Source organism: Protopterus annectens, chromosome 5.part0 (genome assembly GCF_019279795.1).
Source record: "Protopterus annectens isolate FY-2018-M chromosome 5.part0, PAN1.0, whole genome shotgun sequence".
Taxonomy (NCBI): domain Eukaryota; kingdom Metazoa; phylum Chordata; order Ceratodontiformes; family Protopteridae; genus Protopterus; species Protopterus annectens.
This window is the reverse complement of record NC_056735.1, coordinates 513,984,018-513,997,420: the sequence shown is the minus strand read 5'-3', so window position 1 is coordinate 513,997,420 and position 13,403 is coordinate 513,984,018. Positions and strand designations below refer to the sequence as shown.

The 13,403-nt window shown below is 36.9% G+C and overlaps 1 protein-coding gene across 3 annotated transcripts in view; it reads left to right on the top strand.

The window, feature by feature from the left end:
- ROBO1 (roundabout guidance receptor 1) overlaps positions 1 to 13,403 on the top strand; it is a 1,916,411-nt gene that overhangs the window by 1,851,434 nt on the left and 51,574 nt on the right. For all 3 annotated transcript variants that reach the window (XM_044072442.1, XM_044072441.1, XM_044072443.1), the window contains one exon: positions 8,643 to 8,790. In XM_044072442.1, coding sequence (XP_043928377.1) covers positions 8,643 to 8,790 — 148 coding nt within the window. The remainder of the gene's footprint in view (positions 1 to 8,642; positions 8,791 to 13,403) is intronic.

Here is a 13,403-nt window from a genome sequence, read left to right as displayed (position 1 = left end):
ACCAAGAAAACAAGGCATGCCAAACCTACCACAAAACCAGAGGGCAGAGGCTATCAAGCAAATTTCTCTGCTTGCTCAGATCAAAGCAATAGAAAGAGTTCCACAACAAGAACAAGGCCAGGGGTTTTACTCAAGACTGTTCCTTGTTCCAAGTAAAGAAACTCAATGGAGACCAATACTGGATTTGTCCGCATTAAACACTTTTCTCATAGTACCAAAGTTCAAAATGCTGACTCTACAGCAACTCCTTCCCATGCTGGGCAAGGGGTCTTGGCTGATTACTCTGGACCTCAAGGAGGCATACCTGCATGTCCCTATCAGACACAGCTGCAGAAGATACCTCAGATTTCTTGCAGGGCCAGAGCATTATCAATTCTCAGCATTGCCATTTGGCTTATCTACTGCACCCAGAGTATTCACAAAATGCCTGGCTTCAGTAATTGCTCATTGCAGGCTCCAGGGGATCCAAATTTACCCGTACCTGGATGACTGCCTCATACAAGCGGACGACAAATTGATTTTGACAAAAAACTTGAACTATGTCATACAATTGCTTCAGGCTCTGGGATACACAGTCAACTTCCAAAAGTCAAGACTTCAACCATCCCAGCAAATAACCTTCTTAGGAGCCAATCTAGACACAGCCTCTCAAATGGCTTACCTGACAGAAGACAAGCAAGAGAAGTTAACTCATTATTTCAAAGGTTTGGCAAAACTCACCCAGATGACTGCAAGGAGATTCCTACAGGCCTTGGGTTACATGGCATCCTGCATTCTCCTGGTTCCATTAGCAAGACTACACATGAGAAAGCTTCAATGGTACCTAAAAAGCCTATGGTCTCAGCACAGCAACAACTTAGAGACAACCATACCGCTCATTCCATGCCTACAAAAGGAATTCCTATGGTGGGCCTCGGTAAGCCAGGCAAACACAGGTATGTCATTCAAAAAACCTCAGATAACACAGACCATGACCACAGACACCTCAGACCTTGGATGGGGGGGTGCACATGAAAGGCAGATGTATACAAGGACAATGGTCTCCAAAGGAAACACATCTGCATATAAACCAAAAGGAAATGCTGGCAGTAATGCATGCCATCGAGGCCTTTCGACAACAACTTCAGCAAGGCCATTTACTGATACGGACAGACAACACCACTGTGATGTGGTATATAAACAAGCAAGGGGGCACCCATTCTTACCCCCTTTGCAGACTGACAATGAATCTTTGGGAAAAATCACTGAGCCTAAACATACAGTTACAATCCCAGTTTGTTCCAGGCAAAGACAATGTGCTGGCGGACAGCCTAAGCAGAAATTTCATAGATCCACAAGTGGAGGTTACATACGAAAATCTTCACACAACTCACCTCGACATGGGGCAGGCCAGAAGTAGACCTATTTGCCTCTCACCTCAACCATCATCTACAAAAATTCTGTTCAAGGACATACCATCCACAAGCTTGGAAAATAGATGCTCTTTCATTCAACTGGAACTTCCTAAAAATCTATGCATTCCCACCTCTGCCACTGATGACCACAGTATTACTAAAGATCAAAGCAGAGAGACCCAAGGGGATCCTAATAGCTCCAGACTGGCCAAGACAACACTGGTACCCACTACTACGGAGCATATGTCACAACAAGAAGTGGGCCCTTCCCCAATGGCCCCTACTTTTGACTCAACACAACTTCAAAACAGTGCATCCAAACCTTCAGACGCTGCAGCTAACAGCCTGGGAGATCCCATGAATAACCTCAGTCTATCTCTCTTCAAGGAAGTTCAGCGGATATTAACAGAAGCTCGAAGACCATCCACCAGAAAGGTTTACTTAGCAAAATGGAAGAGATTCAGCATTTGGAATACCAGCAAGGGACATGATGCATCATTATTGAACATCCCACTCATCCTGGAATATTTGGCAGATATGCTACAGAATGGACTCTCATATTCTTACATAAAGATACATGCTTCAGCTATTTCAGCTAGATATAACACTGATCCGCCTGTGTTTTCACATCCTTTGTTAAGGCAATTCCTCAGGGGAATCAAGAACATTAAGCCACCAAGAAAGGCTCCAGTGCCAGCTTGGGACCTCAACTTTGTCCTAGAAAAACTGACTCTACCTCCGTTTGAGCCAGCAGCTTCAGTGGACTTACAATTTCTCTCATGGAAGACAGCTTTCCTGTTGGCAATTACCTCAGCAAGAAGGGTTTCGGAACTACAGGCCCTAATGGCAATACCACCATTCATAATCTTTCACAGAGACAGGGTCTCCTTAAGAACCAACCCTACTTTTATGCCAAAGGTGGTATCTAGGGTTTCTTTAAATCAAGCTATTCACCTGCCTGCTTTCTTCCCCAATCCTGAGAACAAAGGGGAAAGACTGTTGCATACCTTGGACATTCACAGACAACTTCGCTACTACCTGGACAGAACCAAGACCAGTAGGAAGTCTGATCAACTTTTTGTAGCTTACGCCCCTGGAGTACAAGGAAAAGCAATTTCAAAACAGACTATTTCAAAATGGATTGGACATTGCATCAGATTTTGTTATTCCTTCCATGGGAAGAATGTTCCAGCCAATGTCAGACCACACTCCACCAGAGCTATAGCCACCTCTACAGCATTCTTAAGAGGGGTGCCTACAAAAGACATTCTAGAAGCTGCTACATGGAGCTCCGTGCATACATTCTCCAAACACTACAATCTCCCTTTATACTCCAGATCCAGAGCAGGCTTTGCTTCGGCAGTCCTGCAGGGTTTGATTGCCACACCATCTCTTTCCTAGAGCATTCCTCCTCCCCCAGCTAAGCTATGGTATTCTACCCATATGTTATGACTGCAGTTGCATTCATGAAGGACATAGTACAGTTTTGTACCTACCATAAATGTAGATGTCCGATAGATATGCAACTGCAGTCGGATTTTCCCTCACTCCATACCCCTCTATGCCTTGGGTCCACTCCTATCCCTGTTTCTCTTAGCTGGGGATATCTGTTATGGTGTATCTGTTTATTGCTTACTTATTTGTCTGGAATCCTGTTTTTGTCTTCCAATTTGATTACAGCCTTCCTTGGAGGGCACCTGGCATCTGGGGCAAGAAACACTGAAGAAAATGGCGTCGGCTGATGCTTATATACTCCAGCCGCTCTGACGTCGGAGAGAAATGCGACATCAGCCGACGTCGGACCCAGACTTTGGAATCCGGCCGACTGAGGGCTGCCTGAGGCAGGACAACCCATATGTTATGACTGCAGTTGCATATCTATCGGACATCTACATTTATGGTGGGTACAAAACTGTACTTTCTGTCGACTGACCTGTTCAGTAGCAGCTCACTGTCACTCTGTGGAAGAACAAGTAGGGGGATGAAGCTTGCCACTCAAGGAATAAATGGGGTGGAAGCTTCTTATACAGACCAGTGTAGCCAGGTTCTTGCCTCCATGGAGGAAAAAATGGGCCCGCTGAGTGCAGGAATGGTGAGACATTATGCTGATCCTGGAGAGACAGTTAGAAAAATGGCAGATATTTTGCTTAGAAAAATATAATTAACTGGGCTGTATAGTTTTAATGGATTTTGTACTACAGTATTTAGGAATGTGACTTTTGGCATTGCTGGTTTAATATGAAACTTTTCTGTAAAGCTACAGTGCAAGGTATTTCATTTCCGTAAGATTATTTGGAATGCAATTATGTATGTGTTAAATAATAATTCTAATCATGTTAATCTGTTGGTGTATTTAGGAAAAAAAGAGTAGTGATTCTTTAAAACGTTTGCCGTTGTTGCTATTTTTTTATGTTTGCCTTTTTAAGAGGTTTGAGTATTTTTTTATGTGCATGTATTATGCCATTTAATAGCTTCTTGACTGCAAAAGAGTATTAGATTGTATAATAATGCACATTTAATGCTAAAAAATATGAATGGGGTTTAAACAAAAGCAAACTGTACTATTTCTGGTATCTTCCTTGTGTTTCATGTAGATGGTTTCTTCCAAATGCTTTTCCCTTAGACTGAGACATGGTACAACTTGCATATTAATATCCAAGGTTAATCTTTACTGCAGACAATCCTATGTATTTTGTATTTCATTTTCCAAAGGAAGGATTGCGTTTGCTTTGTGTTATAAATCCTGCCTTCTACAACAGATAGTATTTTGCATTGATTTTTCTTATATATAAAATTTGGTAAGAAAATTTTGTGGGTGATTCATTGTCATGCCACTAGCAAAATGGCTGCAGATGCAGTCATTATAGTGCATATTAATGGCCATATTGATTTATTGCTGACATATAACATAAGACAGTTTGGGAATCACACGACCATAAACTAAAGCAGTCTTCTCAGACAAATGAAAGTGTATGTGGTCTACCGTGTTCAGTATGCTTGCTAAACTCCCTTGAGTGAACAAAAGAAAAGAAAATAAATGTTATGTTGGAAATGTGATTTTTGGATCAAATGCATTTTGTACATTTGGAGTAATGGAATCCTTACACATCTGATGACTGTTTTAAGCACAATTTTAGCTCATTGCTTTTAATAACTGGCTTCAAGAGTTAAGACTCCAGAGCAGTGCAGGTGCCCTGGTATCTTAAAAAACTTATATATGCACTAAAATTTACTTTATCAGGGTCTCTGAATGAAAGCTGCAGAAGAATCATTAAAATGTATTTATTTGACTACAAGTTTATTCTCACTAATAGTTAAATTTTTTAAGAATGTGAATATTAATTAGATTAAAAAAAAAACATTTACTGTTACAATGAAAATATTTAGTTAAAAATAAGTTATAGAGTGAAGCAGTGTAACTGAATGTGTGAATTGATGTGAGATCTTGAAATAACATAGTTTAATGTGTGTGCCGGTGTAGTAGTATATTAGTTTTGTTTTGTAGTGAGTAAAGCATTGTGAAGCAATTCTGCTCCGTATGGTTGATATTCCAGCTTTGTATAAGTTCTTTTTGGCTTCCATTTGAGAACAATAAAAGGAAATTTGTAGTTTATATACAGTGCTTAATGATGCCGATTACACTTTTTGTCTTTAAGTTGAAAAGAAAATCTTCTCGTTTTTTTTTTTTTGTTCCTTTTTTCTGGTCTTTTTCTAACTAAGTGTTTGCTACCTGAATGGCTGGTTTATGGGTCATATCTACAAGTAATAGTTATGGGGCACTTTGAATCTGCCAAGTAGGAGCATATGATTTAATTTAAAACCTGTCCCTTTTTAGTGTTATGTAATGTTATGGTCCTTTTTTTATCTTCTCACCACTATTTGGCGAAAGGACTGCCAGAAGTTGGAGTTGCTGACAATCAGAGTTGGAAGGAAAGTATTTCATCAGCATGATCAAAACAAAATGACGTCAGCGGATGATGATGAAACATGGGGGAAGCTCAAGAAACAAGGAGAGACTGGGATTTGGGATGCAGGTCTTTAAGGAGAATAACAATCATGCAGAATATTATATCCATAAATTAGCAGAAAGTATTCCAAGAACAAAACCAACACGGGAATGGAGAAATGAGATTCTGCTGATAGGGATAAGTGCAATTTAGGGATACAGGCAATAGGCAAGAGGGGTCAGGAATTTATTGGAGAAAACTGGCAAAAGAACCAAGATATTGGGAGCAAATAAATAGGGAGGGAAAGATGATAGAATGGGAAGACACCAAGAGTTTATTTGGACTGCACGTTAGAGATTACCTTCCCTATCAGGGATTGATATCAGAGTATAGGCAAAGAGAAAGAAATAGGGGGGTCCTAAATGAAAGACCAGCATTGGTAGAGTTTCTAATAGAATCTAGAACAGAAGCTGCCATTAAAAAATAAATAATTAGTAGCACATATAAAATATTGTAAATAAATATAGGAATCAATCAGAGGAGGTTAGAAAGGATTAGGAAGAGAGACTGGATAAACAATTCATAAAGAAACAATGGGAGGATATATGTTTGTCACCCAAATATGCAACAAAATCTAGAAGATGTAGGATTTTTGCCTGGAAATGTTTACATAGATATTTTGCATCTATATTATATTATCGTACAATGAAAATAGCGAATGCTATTTCATCGTACCGATAATATCTAAACAACAAAATATCGAACAAAAGGAACAGCAAATTTTTTCCCAGGGAAAAAATACGCTGCTCCGTAAAAAAAAAAAAAAATTTAAACACAAATTTAAGTGGGGGGGTTTGCCCCCGACACCCCCCAGTGTGTGGGGGGGGGGCTGTGTCCTCCACCCCCTCCTTAAATATACCAACTCCGAGATCGCACTATAGTGGAAGAAATGGCAAAGTCCCGAAGACAGCCCACCAAATTTTTTCCCCTGGGAAAAAATTCGATGTTCCGTAACTTCACTATTTGGCCATTTCGACAGTATCGGATCGACTAAATAGCATTCGCTATTTAGTCCATTCGATACTGTCATATAGACCGATATTTTTATACCCCAAATAGACTCCAGATAATTGTTCCTTACGTAGACAGTAAATATTGCTGATGTGAAGGGTAAGAAATAGGTAATTGGGAACATATTTTCTCGGAGTGTGGTGAGTTGGCAGATTTTAAGGATTCCCTGCAGGGTGTACATTCAGAGATTCTGGTGGGCAGATTGGTCTGACGAGGGAGATGATTTTTCTGAGCTATGATACAGAATCAGAATTGCCTAGACATAAGACCTTGTGGTGTCTGATAAAAGTGGCTGACAAAAAAAGCATTACTAGAAAATGGAAATTAAAATCTAAACCAGCTTACACTAGAAGTTGTGAATATAGTAAAGGAGATAAAACAACTGGAATTAAAATCTTTACAAAAGTGTAGGTGCAAACTACATAGGGAAAACTGGGAGTCGTGGAAACAATACATACAAGGGAGAAATGAAGTCTGAAAAGCAGTAGGACTTAAATGAGCTACGCAAATTTGAGTGAGAAAGATTGGTTTGATTATAAGTGATGTATAAAGTTGTGCAACTAGGAATGTGTCAGTATGGTTTGTGATGTAAAATGCTTGCCACTAGGATTGTGTTGGTGTGGTGTGTTGTCATTTATATAAATGTATGCTTGCCTATGTAGTAAGTGATGGTTTAATGAAGATATTTCTTGTTTAAAAAAAATCAGGAATTGAATAATTTATGTAATATTGCTTAGATTATATATGTAGCAATATATGTGAAGTATAATATTTATGTTAATATAGTTTGATTACTTTTATATGAATGTAAATTTGCCAGTGTCACAAGTGATGATTCAGTAAAGGTGTTTGAAAAAAGTCTTTTGAATGGCTTAGATTAAAAGTGCTGAGTATACCTTAATATTCTGAAGCTATGCCTGTGGTTCATAGCTGGACTACTGGCATTGTTTTCAGTGGTCTGTCTTGTTCATGTTTGAAGGCTGGCATTTAGTATCCCATTATACTTTTACACTATTTGTAAGCCAGGTATCCCTTTCATAGCTGTAGATATGCAAGTTATTTTTTGATATGCAGCAAAGATTATTATGTTATTTTATCCAAGCCAAACATCTGCTTTGCACTGAGAAACTTTAATAAACATAAATGCCACAGAAGGGAAGAAGCAGCTGAGTCATTCATGTTTATATGTGGTAGTGTGTAGGTCTCATTTTGTAGGGGGGGAGATATGCTTTGGGAAAAGAAAGCTTAAACACAGTTGCCGTTTAAGAGTCTACAGATAAAGCATCTTGCATTTGCATGTGCAGTTAAACCTTCTGCATGACTAGTTTTAAGTGCACCTAGGTTTAGATTTCAGGTTTTAAATTAGTCCATAGTTTGAGGAAACAAAAAACTACACAACAAGAGAAGCTGTATCAGAATTTTGTAAGATGTGTTCTTGTTACTGAACTGTAAGGGCACCATATTGCTAACTTGCAGGCTGGGTAGTCTGTAGAGTCTTATGAAGTCCTGACACCTCTGTTATTAGACAGATTTCATGGTTTGAATAAATATGTTTCACCACTTGTAATTGCATCAAACCTTCAGCACCGTTTGCAAAAACTCCTTGCAGTAGTTCATGCTAGAAATCTTTTCTGTTTTGATTTTTTTATCATTTCCCACCTTTTTTACTAGGTAATTATTTTCATTACCCTACCTAATTATTTTTAACTCCACCTGTCATTCTGATTGAAACCAGTAATTCTGCCAGGGCAAAACGCTTTAGTGGGTGCACACAATCCTCCATATGCCTGATAACTTAATATACCAGCATGACGTGAACAGATTGCATCTGTTTTCTTAATATATTTTAAGTTCTGCAAACCGAAGCGCAGACTGCAGCATGCAAGGAAGGCGTCTTCAGTTCATTTACTTCAGATGGGAATTTGGTTAATTGCTTTGTGCACATCATTTTTGAATGACTTTGCTTGCAAAGTGCATTTAGCATTTTGTAGCTTTTTATGCAGTTTTTACAGTTAAAGTTAATGAGTATAATTCGCTGAAGAAGAGTGGTTTCCATTGCCTTGCAAATTACTTGTCAAAAGGTTTTCTATTTTTTGTTTCTCTTCTTAGAATATTTATTACAATGCATCATTTTCAATATGTGAAAGCGTATTCGTGGTGCCTGAAGTATAATAAATGTATGCTTGAAGTTTCCCTTCTTCAGCATTTTTTTATTTAAATGTATTTTTAGGAAGTCAAGGTCACAAGAAAGGTACCAGAACACCTAAACTACCTAAGCAGTCAGGTATGAATTGGGCAGACCTTTTGCCACCACCCCCTGCACATCCTCCACCCACTACTAGCACAGGCGATGACTTCAGCTTATCTGTCGAAGAAAGGTAAGTGCTCTAACATGGCCTTGTTTGATATTGCCAGTTTACTTATGGTGTTTAAAGCTGAGTAAGGATAAACAGAGCTTTTATAGTTACAGGATGATTAATTCCGACTCCAACAGTGGATAATTTTGCTAAACCCGTATAGTTATAGCTATCTGTTTATATGCCTGCTTGCATGTATATCACATGTTCTGACTCAATGTGTTATTATTTTTGACCTTATATTGACTGTTGCTGTGAATTATCTGTAATATCGTTGGAGCTTTTCTCCCCGGGCCTCCACTGAAAATGGACATATATCCAGCTGGACTAGCCCTGTCAACAAATGTAAAATAAAATAAAAATAAAATAATATATACATACACACACACATACTTGTATATATGTCTATAACTTATTGACTTTGGGTGAGGTGGGGCCCACACCATTCATGAAGGGAGATTTAGCTTCTGCCTCCTTACATAATATAACAACTTTTGAGCCTTCACAGCCACAAGGAAAGTTAGGCAAATCTGATGATGAAATGATTTGTTACTGTAGATTGGCTGAATTAAATGACTGTTAATAGATCCCCCAAAAAACTACCAATTTCTCCAGTGTTATTAATTCTAAGTGGACTGTATAAAATACTGTAACATACATTCCTAATGAAGTATTTCTTTTAACAACTGCAGTTTTTGTTTTAAAATATAAACTGTGTTGATATACAAATCTGACAGTCTTTGCAGTCTATCAGCCTACCACACAGCAATCTTAACCAATGTATATTAAATATTATGATCTTACACTGCATTTTATATATTTGTGTGTGTGTGTTTGTATATATGTATGTTTGTATGTGTGCATATACATATATCCTACTCATTTAGACCCTGTAGTACAAAGAAACAACATAAGCAGCATGAAATAGCGAGAGCGTGTAGTGTTTAACATAAAACATAAATGAAACATGGATTATTAGATTAAGACAGTTATACATATTTGGAAATCTTAGTAAGGCTCTCAAACATTTTTTGTGAGTATTTCCATGATGATAAGCTCTTTTTGATGATATCACACCATCATTTTACTGAAATCTGTTCTCTTTTTAAACAATGTTTAGTTAAAAAACTTAACCTAAGCTGCGATCAGTCATAGTAGGTTATGCATTATCAGATCTGTTATATTGAACATGTGCCTCTTAGAGGTAATTATAGAAGTTAGTTATTTTTATTATTTATAATTAAATGGAGCAATAAATTGTCATAGAAAAAGACTTAAACTGGCTAAGCGGAGCTGCACATTTAAAAACATGAGGGAAATCAGCAGTTGAGTCCTTCTGATGTAGTACTTGTTAAAGAAAAGACAGTTGTCACATTACTGCTAAACTGTGGGAGTCAAGTAGGCATTGTGCAACAGTATACATTGTTGAATGAACACAGAAGCTAAGTCATAACTCTTGGCTATGTTCCTGTCATAGCCCTAAGTAACAGTAACTTTCCCTTTTTTCCTCTTCCGTGCTTCATTACTTCTCTTCTTTTTTATCCTTATAATTTCCCCCTTGATTACCCTCAGTCCCACAACTGTTTGTACCATACCTCTCAACCAGTTAGTGCATGAAAAATCTGGGCAAAGCCTGAAATAATGGGGGTCAAAGGCCAAAAATAGGGACACATGTTAATTATTGCTCCTATAAACTTAAAAAGTTGATAGAGTAACATAATTTGAGTCAGCATGCAGTTTCTGAAGGATATGAAGTCTGAAACTCAAATATATGTCATTATTTAGTGACTTCAGTCCTCAGATCATCTCAGATATTGACCAGAAAAGCAGAAATTTTATGAGGAACACACCAAACATATGAAGCAAAAATGTGAATATTGTATGAAAATCTGGACAGTTGAGAGGTATGGTCTACACTTAATGACAATACATCTGATTTGCCTTCCATTCTTTCTTCTTCCCTTTATTTATTCCTGACACCTATATTTAGCTCTCGTGTTATAAACTATGTAATATTCTTAATGCTGATTTTGCTTAGAAATTGTCCTATATATATTCTCTCTCTCACACACACACACACACACACACACACACACATATATCTATAAATATATATGTATATCTATATCTATATCTATAAATACACACACACACACACACACACACACACACACACAGTATAGTTGTTAATAAAATATTATGTTTTGTTTTGTTTTGTTCCAGTTTCTGTAATCTGTAGCTTGTGGAGCTTTTCTCCTAGGGTCTTCCCCAAAAGGGGTACGCTAATGATCCATGTTGAGCTTTCCCAGTAAACAAATGCTAAATAAATAAATAAGATGACCCCATCGTCAACAGAATGTCATCAGGGTAATTTTGTTTTGAACCATATCCACTTATTGCATTCTGCATAAGCTTTCCAGTGGTGGGTTTGCATCATCTGCAGAACATAGATGTCATTCAGTTCCACAAGTTACATTATCGCCATGTATCTCTGACCTTTGCAGGTGGCTCCCATTAAGTTTTCTGTCTCCATGCCCCTCAGTCTCCCCGATGAAAATGTGAGTAGGTACTGTGTTTTGTCTCCTTTCCCCTCAAACTGGACCTGTATTGACTGGGTTGTAGTCTGGTATCTATTTGTCTATACCAGTGATCAAACCAATAATTACATTGTAAGATGTTTTATCATCTTGTGACTGTGATCAATGCTGAACCATATTAAGTTATTTAGTAATGATTTGCAGACACATTTCATAAAGCCTTAAAATGTTTGGCAGAGGAATAGTCAGGTTTATCATATCAACTCTGGGGTTTAAAGTTCAAAAGAATTGCATTGAAAAAAATCTGACATGAGGTTAAACTGTAGCATTCAAAACAAAGGGGTCAGCATGCAATATAATCGACAGTACTTCTTTAATGCCTTGACATATTAGTCCAAGTTCATTTGTATAAGGAAATTAACAAATAACGTTGAAAAAATGCATCAGTATACCGGTTCAGCATCACTGCCATAAAAAATTAAAAACTCCTTGGATGTAAATAGTCATTAATATACCATAACTAACACCTCATAAATATTCATTAAGCCCAGGTGAAAAAACCCCTCCCAAACTAATAATGCATGTCTTCTCCTTTTTATCCATTTTATCCATTATGTTATGCCACCCAGATTTATTTATTTTGTCTAACAATATTGTGTCTATAATAAAAGTAAACCTACCTGTGGTATGTTTTATGGTATGTTTGAATAAGGCATGTTCCTTATTACTAAAATGAGAAATTAATTGACAGTTGAACTCGTGTAGGCATAGATTTTCTTGACCTTTATAATATTCTAATACAGTTATTGTTAAGGCATTTGCAGATTATGATAAAATGATACAGCTAGATAAATATCTCAAGATTTAAAATATGAGGTACATACAAATTGACATGCTTAACTAGATAAAATTTACATATAAAATAACTCCGACATCTCATAGGGAAAAAAAAAAAAATCTGTATAGTTTTCATTTTTAAAAGAAAACTTTTAAGATGTACACAGAAAAAATGTTTAGTCTGGAACAGATTTGGACTTCTGCATATATATCCACTAAAATAATAAGAAATGAGGAAATAATTATAATTTAATAACATTGGTATACTTTTTATGGATTAAGCATAACTACTGCAACAGTTTTTAATGATCAAATTCCACCCTTTTATTTAAAAATCGTCTGTTACAAAGATATGATTACCTAAACGTTTTAAAGGTTGTTAGATTTAAAAGGCATCATTTTGCAATCAATAGGGCTAAATGGTTGTTTGCTTTTTTTTATGTAAACTTGGGAGTCTGCAAATGGATATGTGTCACCATTTTGACTATATGTCAGTTTTAAAAATGGATCATTTTAGAGTACTCTGGTGTGGTTCATTGTATTTAATAATCTGCTGTCTTCATCATTTTACTGACACGCTAATGTCCTGTTGGCTTTGACATATTGTATTGACATTTTGTGTTAGTCTAGCAGTCAAAAGCAGTTGCAGTGAAGTGGCAATTACATACCCATTGTCACATTTATATTTTCCTGTTAACCACTGCCACGACTTTTTAATAGCTGTCTTATGTGTAATTTTTCCAACTAATTCATTCGAAAATTGGTGTTATTTGTACCCAGCACATCTAAACAGTTTTGTGATGTCCAGCATACAAATAAATATGTCTTTGCTTTCAAGTTCTATAAAATTAGAAGGATCATTTTTGGAAATTATTAGACAATGCACCTCATTTCATGATCTAGGAATACATTTTGTTTATCATTTAATTTCCTTTTCTGATTCCATGTATACCCTCAAGATAATGCCGATTTATATTGCCCTACTGTTTGATGAGTAGTATTACTCAGGAAATGATTAAAGAATCTGATGTTATGCATAGCAGTGTCATTTCTAAATAGTAAATTGCACAAAACTATATAGTATACAGTAGATATTAGCCAGAAGGGTTCAAACTATGGGAATATAGTTTGAAAATAAAATAATTACTAACCATATGGAAATGGGGGAGAAAGATGGTAGAGATAGCCAGCTTAGCATCTGACACAAGTATTTGTGAATTCTTACCCATAAGCTCATGCAGTTTGCTCAGCAAGGGTGTT